Source organism: Anomalospiza imberbis, chromosome 5, assembly GCF_031753505.1.
Source record: "Anomalospiza imberbis isolate Cuckoo-Finch-1a 21T00152 chromosome 5, ASM3175350v1, whole genome shotgun sequence".
NCBI classification, from domain to species: Eukaryota; Metazoa; Chordata; class Aves; order Passeriformes; family Viduidae; genus Anomalospiza; species Anomalospiza imberbis.
The window spans coordinates 44,484,953-44,505,006 of record NC_089685.1 but is presented as its reverse complement, the minus strand read 5'-3'; the positions used below and the strand labels follow the sequence as shown (position 1 = coordinate 44,505,006).

The 20,054-nt window shown below is 39.3% G+C and overlaps 1 protein-coding gene across 3 annotated transcripts in view; it reads right to left on the bottom strand.

Moving 5' to 3' along the window:
• The window catches only part of DUSP16 (dual specificity phosphatase 16), a 30,852-nt gene extending 12,941 nt beyond the window's left edge, over positions 1–17,911 (bottom strand). The window contains exons 1-3 of one of the 3 annotated variants that reach the window (XM_068190425.1): positions 17,830–17,911; positions 11,287–11,882; positions 9,958–10,111 (exon numbers count right to left, since the gene is read on the bottom strand). In XM_068190425.1, the coding sequence (XP_068046526.1) occupies positions 9,958–10,111; positions 11,287–11,517 (385 nt within the window). In that variant the 5' untranslated portion in view covers positions 11,518–11,882; positions 17,830–17,911. The remainder of the gene's footprint in view (positions 1–9,957; positions 10,112–11,286; positions 11,883–17,829) is intronic. The other 2 variants (XM_068190427.1, XM_068190426.1) reach the window with 2 other exon arrangements.
• Between the last annotated feature and the right edge of the window lie 2,143 nt (positions 17,912–20,054).

Here is a 20,054-nt window from a genome sequence, read left to right as displayed (position 1 = left end):
AACCCATTCTAGGTCAATGTGTATGGAAAAATTGCTTTAAAAGCCCACAGGCAAGCAAATCCCAAACCAAGAAAACACACTCACATATGCATCCTGCTTAAGTACCAATTTCTTTAAGTGCCACAAACTATCAGGGGTTTGGAACAACAGCATCTACATGCACGATCACTGAGCTGTCATGGCATTATGAGACTCATTTCTGTTCAAAAGAACTGTACTCATCACTATTTGCTTGCACTAACTTACAAAATATACATATTTTTAAAATACATAGGGAAATGTATTTTAAAAACCCCACAGCACCTAAAAATGTATAGAGAAAAGGGATTTATTTCAAATGTCTCTGTTTTCTAACATAGATGGTGGCTCCCCAGATGAACTCTATGACCAGTCTACATGAGGAGCCTCTAATGAGGAAAGTGTTTCAAACACTCAGACCACCTATACACTTCTGCTGTAAATGAAGCAGTTTTCAAAAAATAAATCTTAAACACTTGGAAAATTAATTTAATCTTAATTTAATCTAAAATTAATTTAATCTAAAATTAATTTAATACAGGTAGGAATGCAGAAAAGAAAATTGAGCCTTAAAATAAAAATGGGACAGGGTTTGTTTCAAATACCATGATTTGAGGATGATCTTTGCAAGAAGGCAATTTTTTTCCTTTAAATCTCATTACCTACCTCAGTTGGAACAGGGACATTGGCAAGACTGCACAGTTTGTTTTAATTAGAGAAAATACACTGTTCTTATGGAGCTAGTTTTTAATAACACCCTTTGTCCCACCACTGCTCCAGCCTCGCATGAATAATAAATCAATTGCAAGAGCATGTTGAAACTATGGGGGGGAGGAAAGCAAAAATCCACACATCACTAACAGAGCTGCTGGGTTAATAGGGTTTCACTGGATTCTTTGATAAATGTCACTGGGCCTTGGAAATACATGACTGACAAATAACTCCAAAATATTCTCTCCTGAATAGCTCTGAACCACACAGGTTTTCTGTATTCTTAGCGGTAAGCTGAACTGAAACAGCTCTCTTGACATTCAACAGGATGTCTCTACAAAACCATGTCAAGGTGCCAAAAGCTCTCAGTTTTGCAGCCCTTGTGTGTGGCAGACAACCCAACACCTCCCAGTCCTTACAGCAAAGTGTTTCTTGCTTACAAGCTTCCGCATCCATTAGCAGAAATCTGGCAAGATGCAGTAAACAATTTGATTCCCCTATTGCTATGGTTCTGCAAAGTGGTGACTACAAACTTCCCTTTGATCAAGGCTTCCCTAACTACAACTGGGATCATAAAGGTATGATCTCTAAAGGAATCTTGCTATCAGAAGTGTCAGCTCCCTTCTCAGTCAACTCGGGAAACAAAACAGGGCCAAACTCAGAATTGATGAAAAAAGTTTCAGCAAAATTCTGCGGTAAAAGTTATTCCTCCTTATAGATTCACTGTGTAAGTCCTTATATAAACAGTATTCCCAATTAACTTTGCTAGAAACAGGAAGAGGCAGGGAAAGAATATGGGATCAGGAGGCAACAAATGATAGAGATATATTGTTGATTTGGGAAGAGTTTCCTTTCAGTGAGGGAATGGAATCCATCCAGATCCTTATGATTACTTAGTTTAACTACCACTAAACACAAATCATAAATTAATCCAGAGGAATGACTCCTGGGAAGCACAAGCAGTTACAGTTGCTCATTTCTCTGTGTTCTGTGGAAACAGAGCAGGAGCATTCCAGTGCTGCCAGCTGCCCTGCTGCAATCACAGACAGAGCTCTGCAAAACATTCTGCAGGTTTGCAAATGAAGGATCAGCTAAGCCCCAAAGGGCTTGATTGAACACTTAGTAAAAAGTTGTGATGTGCAGATCATATTTCATTGTTTTTATCCAATATTTAATAAAACCTTTCCAGTTAAATGACACCATAACAGGACAGGCAAATGGTTCTTATGTTCATTCCATGTTACACTGGTTTCTCTTCCTCCTCCTGGTCTTTATATTTCCTTCAATGGGGTGTCAAACCCTTCAGAGATGTGACCATAATTAGACAAGACAAATTCACATCTCCATTCAGAGATGTGACCATAATTGGACAAGACAAATTCACAGGGAACATACTAAGTACTGATGTGGCCCAGAGAAGAGCAAAAAGGTTAAATAGAAGCATCAGTTACTACAAAATCAGTTTTCAAAATGGTACTCATTCACATCACAGACCACAGATGCTCCCTCATACATCCATCCTGTCTCTCAACTTACATGTATTTCTAACATATAGGGAAAAAATCATCAGGAGGTAATCCTAATATCTCTTTATAGTTGCTCATAACATTACTGTTGAAACAGCCAATTTTTGAAACAGTCAAATTCCTTTTCATCATCATTTGCAGAGATGTGCACCAGAATTTTTATCCTTAATCATCTAGAGTGAGCTGCTCTTGCTAATCAGGCATGTGCATACTGACAAAGCGGACAAAGGAACAAAGATCTGACTGTGCTTCAGAGAGAAAGAGATAAAGTGGGTTAAGTTTGGGTGTGAAACTGAAGAGCAACAGCCGAGGTGCAACTCTGAGTTTCCACATCTCTGCAAGGAAAGGTAAAGATGAAAAGAGAGGACCTAAATATTAGGTGTGACTTGTTTTTTCTGTGTAACTCTCCATCCAAGTATGGAGACAATTCCTACAAAGGTGAGAGCTCCATGCATGTACAAATCCTAACAGTTAAAAATGTAGAAACAAGTTGACAGTGCATTTGTGCCATGAGGATTTTTTACTGTTTCTTTGTAAATGCAGTCATGAAACCTAACTTGGAAATAAAGAAAGGTGAGAAAATAGGTGTTCACATCCCTTCATATGTTTGCAGTGAGCCTGGCCAGCTACAGTTCGATGGAGAACCCCAGCAATTGCTTCTGAGCCCCAGAGCCTGGCAGTGTAGCCAAGGCAGAGGGGAGAGGAGATTCAGCTGGAGAAGAGGTGGTAACCAGGGTGAAAGTCTCTGGCACCTTCTCCAACTAATGGAGACTAACTCCAAAGACCAGAGGAGCAGCTTTCCACTTTCAGGCTACATAAACATGTTTTTCATCCAAGTAACTGAGGGGCTGCAGAACCAAGGAATCCCACCTGCCACCAGTGCCCATCTCACAGCAGATCCTTGCATACTTCCAGGCTGAGCTCCCTGAGCTGCTTGGTCACACCAGCAAATCCAGTCCCAGCTCAGCTTTTCAGGGAGAGACACTAATTTGAGGCTCTGCACTATACCAGTGCTCATTTCATACAGCTCACAAGAACTTCCTATTTTTTTTTTTTTTTTTCATGTAATGACTCCTTTTGTCAAGCCTTATTAAAGCTGACCAATGAGCTTTTGAAACATCTTTTGTGGATGGCAGCAGAGACACAGACAACATGGCAACCCCTAAAAATCCAGGCTAGGAAAAGCCTAAGAAGTGTTTAATACAACATCCCTGCAGCTCCAGCTGGCCCTGCAGTTCCATGTGCCTCACCGAGGAGGCATAGAAAGATCCCATCTGGTGCTCCTGGTGGAGATGTAAGAGACAGTAGATGTGTCCTTTTTTCACATGGAGTCTGCTGGAAAAGACCACAGATAAGGCACACTGGTAACAGAGTAAACTGGCATTTTTCTGAAGTGCCATTAAAATCAGATACTGCTCCTTTCCCCCTGTTTTGGATTCTGACTGTTCTGAAAAAGCCAAAGGGAGAAATTAGTTTTCTTCAATGAATTCCTGGAAACAGACTAGAAGCTACTTCCTTTTCCCACAAGACCTATTTGTCTGCCAGTACATCAATGTTAATTCAGCATCAAAAACCATTATTTTAAAGCAGGGAGTGGAAAAGGCCTGAGACCCAAGTGATGAGTCAGAAAATCAAAGACTACATTGCATGTACTTGGACAGCATTGCAAGAAGGAGAATATGAAGCTTATGGATTTAACAGACAATTCCACCTTTATTAAATCCAGAATTTTCTTCTTCATTAAGGGCAATAATTAGTCACAATTTTATATAACCACATACTAATAAATATTATATTGCTATCCCTTTTAAAAAAGGAATATTACCATACTGTTTTTTTTTTCCTTTTTAGTTTAATTTTACCTTTTAAAGGAAAGAAAGAATAAAAAAGTGGGAAAATTTGCAACTACCTCTAAAACATAATATTTAGGCCCTATAATTCTAAGTAAGCCTGACCAAATGCTTGTATTCACCAAGAGTATGCAGCGTATTTAGCTTTTGGTACTTTCTTTTCCTCTTCTAAATAGCAATTTAGAATTTGTTACTGTAAATACTGATTAGTGCCATGGCAGTAAGGTAACATTAGTGAAAACTAGGCTAAAAAAAAATCAAACAGCACTATAGCAAACACAAAATATACAAACCCAGAAGTTTTAAGTTTGCTTTGCCTCAGAGGCTCTTCATGCTCTTTCCCAGTCACATTCCTGTTGAACATTAACGTGTTTATCTAAAAGCTACAGTATAGATTTTTTCCCTTGCCGTAAGGAAGGAAAGCTGTAAACTTTCTGACTCACAAGTTTTATGAATCTGCGATGTTTCCACTCTGTTTCAACGAGTGCAGACCTCCACAGGCATTATAATTCCCACATTCCAGCTCTGCTCTGCAGGGACCCGTGCCATTCTCCATTACATAAACTCAGGCTGGAGAGCCCCATTGGGAGGGCTCCCATCCTATTCCTGTCTCCCCTCCTCAGCCACGGGGAGTCCTTCCACAGGATTCAAGGTTTCACAGTTTGGGAAAGCCAGAGGTGGTTTTATTCTGGTCGTGTTTGGAAAGTAGCCCCATTAGTCCAGGTGTTTTACAAGCACAGTAGCAAGGGAAGTTCTTTGCCCTGGAGGGTTTCTGTCTTTGGTAAGACAAGGTTAATAGGCAGGTTAAGCAAACAAGGAAGGGAAGATATGTGAGAATGGGATCAAGCTTCCCATCCCACTCAAGTGCCATATTCCATGTGGCACGGAAAGTAAAAAGAGTGGAGTGGACACCCTCAATTGCCCTTTCTGCCTTTAAGGGGAAAAAAAAACCCAAAAAACTTTCACCATAATTTCAGTCAATTAAATTTCACAAGCATCCAGAGGTATCCAAAACAAAAACAAACATAACAAGTTATTCTTGGGTTTGAGAAATGTTATGTGAGCTCTACTTTAGTCAAATCTTGCTCTCTCTCAAAAGACAGCAAGTGGATACACATATGAAAGTAATAAACCCTACTCCCACTCTTCAAGTGCTTAAAACAATTATGGCACTAAATGAACACTGAAAATTACATTTTAAGTACAGAGGGTGGGAGGATAGTCAGAGGCCTGGCCGTAGCCAAGGGCTTTTCTAAGCTCTCGTAAAAATTGATGGAGAGAGACTTTTCAAGGGGGTGATTCAGTGCTAAGCTCTTCTCTCACTCTCATCTCCTCCCTGCCAACACTGGCTGTACTCCATGGGTTATGGGACCACTTGGGGAATACTACATTCCCTCAGCAAGATTTTACCTCTCTCAGCAGAGGCTTCCTTCTAATGGAATCAACCAGTCAGAATATCAGGAAAACTGGCATCATTGTGCAACAATCTCTCCTCCTCCAAACGGTGGCAGGATATTTAACAGCTCATTCACACTATACTTATTTCAATTTGCAGATAACCTGATTATTGTAATTGATGACACCACCATTTTATGGTGTGCTGGGGTAATCTGCAAAGACTTATATGTAGAAAACACTCAGAACATCAGTAAGCCACAACTGAAAGTTATAAAGCTCCATATCCAAATGTTAAAAGGTGTCAGGATGTTTGCCAGGATTTTATCAAACCTTGTGCCTTCTTTCAGCCACACTGAACCACATGGCACCCCCTTACTTGAGACAGGGGACTGCAGAAACTGGGAATAAAGCCCTGTGTCACAGCCTTGGTCCCTTTAGCACATGGAAATGACCATCTCTACCTACAAGAGAATATTCTTCAGATTTCCTGCTCCCCCGCCACAGGAAATGCTTCTTTGGAGATAAAGCAGGGAGAAAGCACTGACCTTTTCTTATCTAGGCTTTTCTTTAGGCAAGTAAGACAACACAATGGTGAATATACCCTAGAGATACTTCAGAATTTTTACATGAAAGATTTCTTTAAATGGGCTTCCAATTTCAAATATTTTTAAAATGAATGGCAGGATAAAGAAGACTGAAGAAGAGTTCCTGACTTGCTTCCTTCTACTCATATCTTCCATGCAAGTCTTCCATTTGGTATACACACCTTATCAGGTGAGGGACAGGTCAGGGGGAAACAAGGAATTGGGAAATTTCAGCAAAAACATAACTTTTGCCACACTCCCTCGGTAATCACTCACTGCTTTGTTTCCAGGACCTTTGTCAAATCTCACTGAACACATTCTGCCTATGATGCCCTTCACTGTCCACTGCGTATGACCCAAACATTTGTCACTGAATAAAAAACCAATAACTTATTTATTTCTCCTTATTACTCCTTGTTGCTCTGCAGGAGTTTGTCAGAGAGCTCTAGTGAAGCAAGAATTCACTACATCACATTAATACTGATATTTTTCATGGGCAGAAGAGTAGGAAGAGATTACGAGGCAAGTCCCTACCAACCATTGTTTTGAGAGGGAGGCACACAGTGTTTCAGTGTTAGGATATCATAGTTATTAATGACAGTTTGTACATATAGAAGGGTTTTGTTTAGGTTTTTTCCTGTCTTTCAGAACGCCTTCCATTTAGATAAAGTGTTCTGAACACACACAACACACAAATAGTTAAAAAAAAATCAACACAAAATAAAAAGCTGGGCTTCACCTTCTTCACAGGAAACATTTAAAAGGTAACTGTCATGAAGGCATCTGTGCTTGAATGAGCAGAACTAAGCCAGATTAAAAGCAGGGGAGAACAAGTATTTAAGGAAAGTAGAATATGAATGCTTCCATTCACAAAGGGGAATAGAATTTAATCAAGACTCTTGATGTTTACTGCTGTAATAATGATCATTCAAGCAAAAATCACTAGTCTCTCCTAACTTTTTCTGCAGAGCAAGCAGGAAAATCATAACACTAACTAGGAAAAGGACTCCATTGCAAGTAAATCCAATTCTCAAAATATGAGAAGGAATCAGGTGACATCTCTGTGTTTACATCTTACTTAAGTCAGAATAGAAGATGCCATGATGGGAATAAAATTAAACCCTTGGTGTCCACATTTTAGTATTCTGTGCACTGTTAAAAATTATGTACCAAATGGAATATTTAATTCCTGAAAACATTCCTCACCAAATGATAAATATTTTTATGAGGTTATATCAAGATCTTAAATTAATTGGTAAGGGCTCCTTTGAGATCTTTACAATAGTTACTTCAATCAAAAACAACCTTCAGGGCAGAGCACACCTTTATGCACAACCTAAATAAAAAAACACCTTACTGAGTGCTCAGTAATGGGGAGTTTCAACAAGAACAGAGGCAGGAATTACAGATATTTGTTAAATACTCCTTATTCTATCCCAACAAAAAATATTTTCCTACCCCAAAATGTTTATTTAAGGTCACTATTTTAAATAAACCAGATTTAGTGGCATATGGAAAACTCAAGTCCAAAGGTTCTTCTTTTTACACAGTACATGGACCCCTGCCCTCATTATGGGACATAAACATTTATTAGAGTTCGTCATCACCTTGCTGAGACAACATATTTTATCTAGTTTCCTACAGCCACATATCAATAAACTCCAAGGAGCTTTCCGCAAGACTGAATCTACCCAATTCTCCTTCACCCCACATCCTAAAAGGTTTCTTGTGTGTGCACTGAATAGCTAGATTTTTAACAGATGTAAAAAAAAAAAGCACATGAAATAAGCACTTTACTGTAATAGATCAGTAGTAAATAATTTCCTTATATTTCCCTTTTTTTCTTTTTCTCCTCTTCTACTGCTTTTAAAGCCATAAATTGTTTCTGCATTCATAAATATCCCCTTCCTAGCTATGTACACAAGCATAAGAGGAAATTCTCAAAACTGATCTTTGCCATTAGACATGCTAAAGTAAATGTCCTGCTTTTTCTAAGGAGGATTTTGACACATTAGATTACCAAACTAACCCTTACCAGCTATGTGTGGCTAAGTTCACCTCAGCTCGTGTATACTACCATCTTGCTTGTGGTTTAGGTAACATTTTCATCTTGAACAGAAAATGACCACATGCTGGAAATGAAAAGAAAACCATTTCTCCCAGTATCATTATGATACATGCAACTGGTGATTGCCCAGATGATGCACTGGAAAGCTGGGAACACTCCCTTCCTGGTCCTGTGCATTCCTACGAGAGCCACAGGCAAGTCTGAGAGCACTTCTTTCACAGGGTCCAGCATATGAGACAGAAGATCAAAGACATGTCTCACACAAGTGAGGACAGTGTGAGGAAGGGAAGCTCATGACACTTTCCTGTGCTTGGCCCCTCCCCAACACCTCCCTGCCATGAGGTCCAATTCTCAGTTGTAAGAGATGTGTTTCTATCATGGAAATTAAGTTGAGGATAGTCTGATTCCTGCCTGGAGCTGTAATCTGTTTCAGGTTATTAAAAAAACCCATCAGGACAGCTGAGCAGAATTGGGAATTTGAACAATAAAAGGATTGCTGAGGAGATACTAACTGTTTCTAGACTGGCTTATTTTTCAAATAACAATTTTCAGTTTAAGAGAGCATTAACCACTTATTTCAGCATATTTTTGCATTAAGCATTTACTGTGCCTACACACCACACAATTCTTGGTAGCTCATATGTAAGAAGAGTTACTTAATCTAATACTGTAATCCACCACCCACAGGTGTAATTCTTACCTAGACAGCAAAGAAAACAAAATTACCAACCCTAGCCAAAGCAAAACCCACTTGGCTTACTGTAAGTAAAGCTCACATGAGCACCAAACTCATGTCCAAGTGCAGAAATTATTCACTTTTTCTGCAATCACTTTCAAAACAAGTTGAGAAAAGTTCTCTCAATACCACAACCTCTGTCATGTGAAGTCACTACAAACTGTAGTGAAACCCTGTTGCTAAGAGGAAGCATCTCGCAGGAGTTATTTCCTTTCTCTCACCATTATTAAGTCACTATGTTTCAGCATTTCTCAGACACTAGGTGTACACTTCATTAGATCACTGATCCAGTCACTGCAATGGATTTCCTATTTAAATTTGTCATTCCCTCTTCTTTCAGCTTTGGATCTACTTCATACCCCTCCTTGCTCCTTCTTGTGAACACTGTATACTATTCCATGACAGAAATAATGACACTAGCACATGCTGAGAGCAGCAAATGCTGTATTATAAGGAATTGAATTTCTATAGGTGCTTTGACCTGGGATTTAAAATAAAAAACAAAACAAAACATAAACAAAACAAACAAACAAAAAACCCAACAAAAACAAAAAAAAAGGCGAAGGAAAAGACCTAAATAAAGTGCTAACACTTAGGAAGCTGAAGTTTAAAATGTCATACAAACTAATCTCTGTAACTCTGGGAGATCGTTTCCTTTGCTCTTATTTTAGCAATTACCAATTCAGTAAGGAAGAGATTTTCTTCCTACCATGTACAATATTTAAAAAATCAGGGTAGCCCTTTTTTTTACTATTTTTGACCCTAAAGTAGAAGACATATGCATCTAAAAACATCTGCATTGCTCCATTTCCATTTACACAGAGTAATGGTGTAATATATCCCCCATAAGATGCAATTTCTAAGCACGGCGTGTATTATGAATGTCACTATATGCAAAAAGAACTACAGAAAAGTCTCTGCTGTAACTGAAGTTTATACCAGCACTTGCAAAACTGTACAGGCCTGCTATACCAACAGCATTTTCTTTGTTCTCTTTATGCAAGTGTTTCAGAGGTTTCTTTTGGTACATGTCACCTGAAAGGTAATTTCTTTTGTTACATCTTACCTGAAAGCAGATACACAGAGCTGAAATTCTTCTCCAGTTTACCCAGGAGCACAGTAAGAAAACAGTCAGATGAGAGAGAGGTCACATCTTTAGAACTTTGGTCATACACCACCAGTTCCTGCTTGCAATCAATTTCAATCTGAAACACAAGGAACTCAGAGTAAAACAGGAAGGAGGAAGATGATTAAAAGCACCACATTATCACCTCCATCAGGGTTCCCACATATTTGCTATAAAAGCAGTTCAGATATATAGATTTCTTATGCACTTGTTCACTAAACAGTTTTTATTTTATACTTCATAAGCCTCTCAGATTTAATTCCCTAGAGAGTTTGTAAATTGATTATTTACTGCAAGTTGGAGCCCACTCCACAAGTTTTTATCATTTGGTAGTTTTATGTCACTTGTGAATTGCTCTACCTTCAGCTAGCCTGGTGAATTTGTTTAAAAGCTGAGGTTTTGAGAAGGTGGCCCTGCCTCACTTTCTGCTTCTGCGGGTTTTGTACATAAACAGTAAAGAGACCTTAAACTGCCTCTAAGCCACACACATTTTGGTTACCTGCACAACTTTATATATAAAATAAAAAGCTTCATTTTTAACATGTCAAAGCAAGAACACAGTAGATTATTTTTGTACCCAAAACATGTAAAACAAATATCAATGGATTAAAAACCCCCAATATCCCCTCCACACACACACACAGAGATACACACACACACACAGAGGAGACACAGATACAGAGATACATATTAATTTTAAACAGCATAGCTATTTTCTTTTCACCGATAACACTATTTGGAGAAAACCACACCCCCTCCTCCTAAATAAACAAATAACAAAACAAACACGAAAATTCATCAAACTGCCCTCATGAAAAGCCCTTTAAACAGCAAGTAGGAGGCAGGACTGACAGAGGCAGTTTCTTTGCAAACCAAATGACGTAAGCAAGCCCCACCATCACAGACCCCCAAGAATCCTTCAAAGTTTAGGAGAGAATGTTTCCTGCCTTAATTACATACATTTGAGAGACTCTGCTTTGCAAGACAAGCAAGAATCCTGAGATCATTCTTTCTGAGTAATTTCTAAATCCCTCCCTTTAAATCTGTCACTGATTCTACAAAGAATCCCAATGATAAACTCAATAGTAACCAATACCCTCTTTGATCAGGTAACATCTCAGCTAAACTCAGTCCTCTAATCTTGTTGAGTTTTGGTTGTTGGTTTGGGGTTTTTTTATTTAATTAAATACTTAAGGAAAAATTATTACAAGTTGCTTTCCAGCCACTCTTTTAAACAAATACAAGGAATAAGAGGAAAATGACCCCTACCTTGTGTTTTGCTGAATGCTGAATGAGCTCTGTGATCAAAACTTTGTCCTGTTGCAGCCTGCGCTTCATGAGCTTGGAGCAGTTGATATTGACGGCATCCAGGATGTGGGAGGTGTTGTATTCCACAAAGGGGCGGCTATCAATCAGCAGCAACTTCTCTGTCCCACTCTCCAGCAAAGCCACCAACTTCTCAGCGACAATGAGCTGGGTCCTGATCATCTCATGGGCCATGACAACAACGAGGCCTCTTTCCCCACCGCCCTCTCTAATTTGCTTCAATGATGTGTACTCAAAGGCTTAGCCACACCATTGTACTGGAAGTGTATGAGGTCATGCTGGTAGTGACTGGCAAAAGAAAAGTTAAATCCATTTTCAGAAAGAGCTGTTGAACTGAGCGTCTCCTCCTGCTTCTAGCTGATGTACAACGGGTTGGCTCCACAAAGCGGCCCCTCACGTCTGATTCATCGGGAGATGACTACGGAGTAGCCATTTCACAATTCACACAAAAGATGCTTTCTGGCTGCTGCTGCATTACATCATCAATCATGCTGCATTACCTTTGCTCCCACCCAGAAGCTTTACACCAGATTGAGAGCCTGTAAGAAGAGGAAGATGAAAAAAACAAAAACCACAAACCAGATGAGGCCACAAAACTTCACAGAACAAAACATTCAGCTCTGAGTCTTAGCTGTACAGTGGGCCCACACATGGAATAAACACATTCCTGAGGAGTTCTCCTCTCTGCTGGATGCGCCAGAGAGAGAGAGAGAGAGCATTGGCAACTACAGCCTCTGAATCCATTCCAATGATCTTGCCTGGACAATTATCTTGTATTTCAAGCAACATACTCTGCCTTAATTGCAGACTTTTGTTGCCACTAGCTCTGCCTCTTCACAAGACTTTGTTAGAACATAATTAAGAGATGCTGCCCTAAATCATTGTATTCCTTTCAATAGCAAAACTATTTAAATGCATTTCAGCACTGCACCACCTAGTAAGAAATAAAATTTGTTTTTAAAGCACTTAAACATTTTAAATATTAAATATTTTAAAGTTTAATGTCTTGGAAAATATTTCACAAAACAGCATGTGAGTTGGGGAGCTGAAACTACACAAAAGAAAGCACCAAACTTACATCCACCTCTCTGAAGGAAATGCTTGAATAGAAACCCAGACAAGGTGCCACATCAGGACACAAGCATTTTATTTGAATTAATCACCAGAGATGGATGAGGTCTCACACTACTGGAAGGTAAAGCAGTGAACACTCTTCTGTTCTTTCTAGAGCTGTGTGATGCTTATGTGAGGTGTGTAACCCCCAGCACTCATGCTAAATAATCTTTATTTATTAACAAACTATATTTCTCTAAAATTAGATTCTGACAAATAAACTATATTTATCTAAAATTAGATCCTGACAGCATCTGAACAACATCAGCTGAAAGAGTGGCAGCAGCAGAGCAGTAAAACCCCAACAACTTTAGCCCCCTCCTTGTACCACTGCCTCACAGTTGCCCTTAGGCTCCTCAGAGTCTCCCAAAACCCGTTCTGATGGCACAAGTCCTTGTAGGAACTCTCCTTAGAAAGGAGCCACCACGGGGCTACGTCCTTCAAGGATTTAGCTCACATTTGAACTTAGATTTTATAGTGTTGACTAGCTGCTTCTGTTTGAAATGCTTGTTTGTTATTTACCTTAATTGCAAGAGAAGTAATGAATTCTAACTATCAATAGATTTCTATTAAAAGTCCTGTTATACCAACAGGTCAGTTGCATTTAGCAGTGGGAAATCCCAGTTCCGAAGATGTTTTACTCTTCAGATATATTGTACAAATCTACATTTACACAATGTTAAGCAAAATAAATTCTGCAAAAAGTACAAACTTGACATTAACAACCCAAAAGAGGAAACTGAAGTTGTTTCATGAGTTTTATGTGGCAATACAAGAAAAAACATCCGCTTCCATGTAGACAGACATTAGGTTGACAAAATGTGATCTTCCATTTGTCCTGATTTTATACTGTTGTGACAGTGCTGTTAAGCTTGCCCAGGTAAATGGAAGCACATAGCAGTGAAATGCACATTGCCCTAAACTACAGTAAGAATATTGGAAAATATACCATACCAAGTTTTAATTAAATGTTTTAAAGAACCTGGTTGGCACGTGTACTCCCCCTCAAAGAGCAGTTGTTATACACTAGTCTCAGGAAGATATCAAAAGACAATTGATTATCAAAATGACATTTTGCAAGGCTGGGTGGGGAAGAGGAATCTTGATAGTTATGTCAAATTTGTCCCCCACTGGAAAATAGTATTCTGTAATTAAAAAAATTTTCCTTATCATGTCCTGTCACAAATTTTGATTCTCTTTTATTCACATCAAAGGTTGCCAGATACCAAATCCACTGAACTCAATGAAAACTTTTCCACTGGCTTTAGTGGGAATTGGCTCCAGCTCCTTTGCAAGCTAGACAGCTTTTTCGTGAACTAGACGGTTTGTTTTGATGAATAAATTGCTGACTTAATGCCCAAGTAATAACAGGAAAATATAGTAGCTGAGAAAGTACAGAACTCTAAAACGGATGCTGTTAGAAATGCTTAATCTTTAATTTGCAACTTTCAGTTTAGGTATACTTCTTATCTTCTAAACGCTTACTGTTTGCTTTCTCAGCCTTCACTTTCATACAACAGAAGTTTGTTTCAGAAGACTCTTGTGAAGAACTCAAACCAGTCATATCCGGTGACAGGGTGAAGAACATAGGGCAAGAGGGCTTCAGTCAAGAATCCTTTAAAATAGCCCTATTATCTTAACATAGCAAGTACCTTGAAGGATACTGTCCAAGACTTGAAGGCAATAAACTTGACAGTAATCAAGTCACCTTGAGTTATTTCAATTGAAGTCCTATTTTGACAGGAACATTTCAGTGGTGCTGGGGAGAAGCAACATTTTATGAAATACAGGTTTTTATTTTAATTCTCTCAGTTTCTGGAACTATCAGTGTTTGGGAGTCTTCCCTAGGACCTATCTAAACAAGAAGAACTGGCAGCCTCTTGCTTTAGGTAAACACTTGAGCACTCATCCCATTCCTCATGACTGCTCTTATCATTCAGCTTCTATGAGGTGTTGAAACATCTGTTTAATTTCTAATGCATTTGTAAAACAGATAAAATTAAATTTCTTGACTGTTCTCTTTCTACTTTTGACTTAGTTCTCAATGGTATTATAGTGTCTCATAAAATGATGTCATATAGTGCATTGCCCCAAACAGGCCATTGTGCTGCTGATCTTAAAGCTAGGAAGCCATCTAGTCACAGGGTGAAATCAGGATTATGAAAAGTGATCCATAATTGAGCCATGAGAATCTCCCAAAGAGTTATTCATGTACCCACTAGGGACACTGCATGGCTGCTTCCTCCTTCTAGAGGGACTGCAACACTGGCACTTTTAAACAAGAAAATTAAACATTTAACTCACTATGAAATGAAAAAGATCTCTTCTACACTTGCCCAGTACCTTTACAGCTTTTCCTTGTTTAAAGAACCAAACCAACAATCCTCCTACTATCTTACACACAAACAACAGTGGATTACTAATGTTTACATGTATGTTTAATGCTGCCACAGAACTATAGGATTTCTTGTCTCAGGGATTCCTGTCCCCATCCCAACTGGTTCAGACGTAGTGAAATAAGCAAGTGCCACATTTTTGGTTATGTGGTTGTGGATGGTTTTTCAGTCACTGTAGATCACATTTTGTATGCACTCCTTTAATTTCTACTGCTATCACTATGACTCCAAGCAATTCCTTTCCATCACAACAGGATGATTGTTTGAGTTCTCAGGTTTTGGCTCATACAGAATCTCAGAATTATTCAGTTTGGAAAAGACCTCCAAGATCATTAAGTCCAACTGTTAAAGTAATATTGCCAAGTCCACCACTAAGCCATGTCCCTAAGCTCCACATCTACACATCTTTCAAATATATCTGGGGATGAGAGGCAGATGTGTTAGGAATATAGTTTAAAAACTCTCATAACAAGAGTGTCTAATTCTACTCCAGTTAAGGAACTAGCAAAGAGCTTCTCAAAGCCTTGCTACGATCTCTGAAAGACTTCTGCCTCACCTAAGAAGATAACCTTGAAGTTGAACCTTGCTGTCATAAATGTGTGGCTACGTCACCAATGCCTGCTTTGTCAGGAGCCTGCAGCAGTGTTCCCACGTCATGCAAAAAAATCACTTGACAGCACCTGAATAAAGAATTGATGGGCAGCCTTTATGGACTCAGCTCAAACACCTGACAGAGTTGGGGTTTTTTAAACTGTGTATTTTTCTACTTTCAACAGGCAAACACATGTACATATGAGAAAAACATTATCATCCCCTAGAGTCCTTTTCATGATTCTTAGGGTGGGCACCCTTGTAAAAGAAAAACTGAAAAGCTAAATTAAAATGCAAATGTAGAACATCCCAAACTGCAGGACACAAGCTACTGCTAGCTGTTACAAAAGGGGTATTTGGCTTCAGTGTTACTGGGAGTGGCCAGTGGTTCAATAGCTGGTGCCAATACCACAAGCACCAGACCCTATTACCACAGCCGCACGTGACACTGGACAAACAAGCATACACAAACTAGAGAGGAACTCCAGATCCAGGGACCACAGGGTGAATTCCTACTCCTGCAAGGACCTTTTCCACTCTGCCAACACCTATGACAGGCACAGCATTCCCTCACCAGCCTCAAAAAGATGGAAATAAATTGTGTTTCAGATGGTTCCTTTTCCCAGTGCTATGAGAGTCTAAGTGACAGCTGAGAGAGGTCCAACCCTTGCTTAAGATGCTAGTCAGTGTTCAGAAACACAGAGTGTCTATGGAGCACAAGGGAAATAAAATTTTTAATTGAAAGTGAGGAATAGCTGTTCTTTTGAATTCAGCAAGCAAGCCAGTAAATTCCAGAGATCAACAACTATGTAATAAAGTGCAAAGTCTGAAGGAAAAAAACAGTAGCTCAAGTTAGAGAAGTGTATGTATTACCTGCCATTGTGCAGAACACATAGGAGTGAGGTAACAAATGCTAGTCAATTCAAAGAGCTTTGTTAACAAGGGCTCATGTCATTCCCTCAGTTCAGGGGAATGAGGGTGTCTTGGGCTTTTTGGATGATTCAAATAAGCGCCACTATCTCATAAACAACATAATTTTCTCGTGCTTCCTGGCAGGGAGGTTGAAGAACAGACAGTTTCCACCACTCCCTGAGCACTCTTCACTGTGGTGCAAGATTGGACAGCAGCCGAGAAAGTCACTTAAATAGAAACACATAGATTTTAATTTTTTTTAATGTCACTCATGTACCATAAAAAAGAAGTAGTTTAAAAAATTTCACCCTCTTTTCCCTTGCTTATCTATGGGTGCTCCCTCTTCTCATACTTCTAACATACCTGTACTTTTATCCTATATATGCAGTCAAAATGCATAGTGTTAATTTTCTCTTCCTTGTAGAAACACCAGCCACATGCATTTTAGATTACGCACTCTTCAACCATGAGAAAAGCAAGTGTAATGCATTGGAAAAAACATAGATGAAGGTGGATTTTCTGTTCAGTACTCTTGTCCTTCATCCTGCTTGACTAATCACTCAACTTTGATTACTAGTTCTAAAGAAAAGTCTCCCCACTTCTTTGTGCTCACCAATGTGAAAACAGACACAGAGAGAGTCAGAAAGGAAATCAACCTCCCACGAATACACTGCATAAAAGACATCCAGTTAAGATCTTTAAGCTCACTCTATTTCTACACCTACTGCTCAGCAACATTTTTACCACTGGCACTCTGAGACAGCTGGGCTAAGCGAGAGGAATGGGCCTTCCACTTAGAAGGCCCATTTCTGTCACACAAATAATCATATTTGAAATAATATACTGTATTATTTCAAAATAAAACCAAAAAGCACACCAAACCACCACATTTGGTGACTTATTCAGCATAGCTCTCAAACATCTGCAACGTTCTTGCAAATATCATCCATGCACCATCACCATTTCTAAGCAATAGGCCAGGTTATCATCATTTGCTTTTACCAAGGAGCCAATCTCTTTGACATTCCCAGTGAAACAATAAACATTTATTAAGTGTGACTGCAGGGAAACCTGACTGGCAGAACATGGCCTCCTGGGAAGCATTTGAACATGCTGTTGATATGTTAAATCACTCTATTCAAAAGACACTCAGACTTAATCTGGGGACTCTCTTATCCACCCAATTGAGTGAGAAGCTCTTTCCATTTCAAAATACTTTTTCACTGCAGGTTCACAGCATATAGGTCTGCAGCAACCAGAATGAGAGATTATTTAATCTGCTTCAAACATATACTATAATACATTACATTTTTAGGTTACTATTGCCTGGGACACTAGACAACCAGGAAAAGTGTCAATGGATTTTTAAAAAATGGTTCTCCCTCTATGACCTCCAAGTCAAAACAACGGAAAATTTTGGAGTATGAATTTTTTATTAATTCATTATTGTTTCATGTCAAAAGCTGTTACTCACCTACATTTAAGTCACAATTTATATGGCCTGAACAGGACAGAAGGTGGTCCACATACAAAGGCCAGCAGAAGGAATTACGTCAGCACAGGAAAATTATAATATTAATAATAACAGCAATAAAATCCTTATTACAAGATTAAAAAACACAAAAAAACCCCAGACAAACACCCCCCTGGCCCAAATCAGGAAATGGATTTTACACTTTCAGTGCAGTCATTTGCTGTACAACTCCCCCAAACACATTAAAACCTAGGTGAGAAGTTATTTATGAACGTTGGCATTCCTTTATACGGAATGGGTCCAAAATAGAAAGTTACGCTACACTGATTTTCTAAAAGAAAAGAGAAAAAAACCACCACAGCAAATCCCTCTACTATCTTTAAATTGAAACTTTTAAAAAAAAGTTGGAGATGCTTTAAAAAAAAACAACAAACAAAAACCAACCAGTGATAGCCTTCCAAACTCTTCCATCTCACTGCTAGAAAACCAATGTACAACTCAGCATTAAAGGTGATGCATTTGCATGGAATTAAACAAATTCACAAACTCTTCATCAGTACCTATTAATGTGAAATACTGCCACAAGTAAGTGTGAATACAACTGTATTTTGCATGGACAGAGACCAATGAAACAGGACATTTGTGTAATTAAGCCCACCTCCCCACACTCTAAAAAAGCCAGCACTGGAAACTGGTAACACTAGCATCACCAATCATTACACACAGTCATACCCATACAACTTCTACCCAAAGCACCTGTTGTTCCAACAGGAACAAATTAAATTGCAACTTTTACACAAGGAAGCAAAGATAAACACATCAGTGTCAGTATCAAACTGTTTCCTGGGCAGCTAAACCCAAGATTCAAATCATGGCTGCCAAGAGATGACAGCTTCCCTTAATCACTGTGATATAAACCATGACAATAAACTATTGCCAAGCAGAGCCTTGTTGTGAGATCCAGGAGTGGCTCTGAAGCACAGAGTAAAGGATATGACAACTGAGAAGAGCTACCCCAGCAAAGGGCTGGGCATGTTATGGTGAACAGTCTGAAAACCCACAGCATCCCACAAGGAAAAGAACTACAGGGATCATTCATCTCTCTGTCTTTAGGCAAATGGCAGCAGTAGAACATGGGGTGAGAAGCCTTCCGACAATACTGAGGTTACAACCCAGAACAGGCTTTGCTCACTAGGCTCTTAATTGGGAGAAATTTGACTTGACTGTGTTTTTCCCTGGAAGCACCTAGGCTGGAGATCCTCTCTTTTCCATCATTAGTATGTAGGCATATGTATGCGAGAGCAGCAAGGCAGAGAGCTGGATGATAAGATCTGTTGAAATTGGGCTAGGTCCTTTTCTCCCCTCTTCCTGCTCCAGATTCTCGTTCCTTTCTGAGCCTCAGGAAGAGGCTCTGCAGACCTCCCTTACTTCCTTCCATAATCCAGTGGAAAAAGCCTGGCAGAAGGCAATACAGAACAAAGAGAAAAACCATTCTACTCACTGTACTTGTTGCTATCCCTTTTTCTGATCTCATCCCAGAAATTAACACTAAACTAATGCTCAGCACTGATGAGGCTCTGCCTAGAGACAGGGTCCTATGATCTGAGACCACCTTGTGGTGGCCCAAGGAAAGAAAGTCCTGAGATAAAAAGTATCTCCCCTTTTGTTCCTCAGCACCTCACATGCAGCTCCTGAAATCCCCCTGAAAGCTGTCAGGTAGCCTTCATGCTCACTAGTACCTGCCTCTCTGTGCCATCCATGCCATGCCATGACTCCTTCTGCCAGCCACACCTCTCTGATGTTCTTACAAATAAACCAGCTCTCACCTCAGGACACTATATTCTGTTTTCCCCACTTTAATAAATACATGTAAATCAAGTGTTTAAAGCAGCCCCCAAAAGCCCTTATTTCACCACAGAGAATGATTAATTCTGCTGAAGAGCAGATGAGAAACAAAGCATACACTTAATTTCAACATAGTTTACTGGAAGGAGGTGTCGCATTTTAAGAACAGGATCCACTCATGATTGAAGACTGATCTGCTGCAACTTCAGCCATAAGCATTAAGCATTTGGAAATTCCCTGGCAAAGCTGTTTAAGGAAAAGACATTTCCTGTAATTTTCAGAAACATTTTATATACTGCCCCCCCCACACCTTTTCAGTCTTGGTGGTAAGGAGGGGTAGAGAGAGAGAGAGAGAGAGAGAGGATACCATATTACCATTA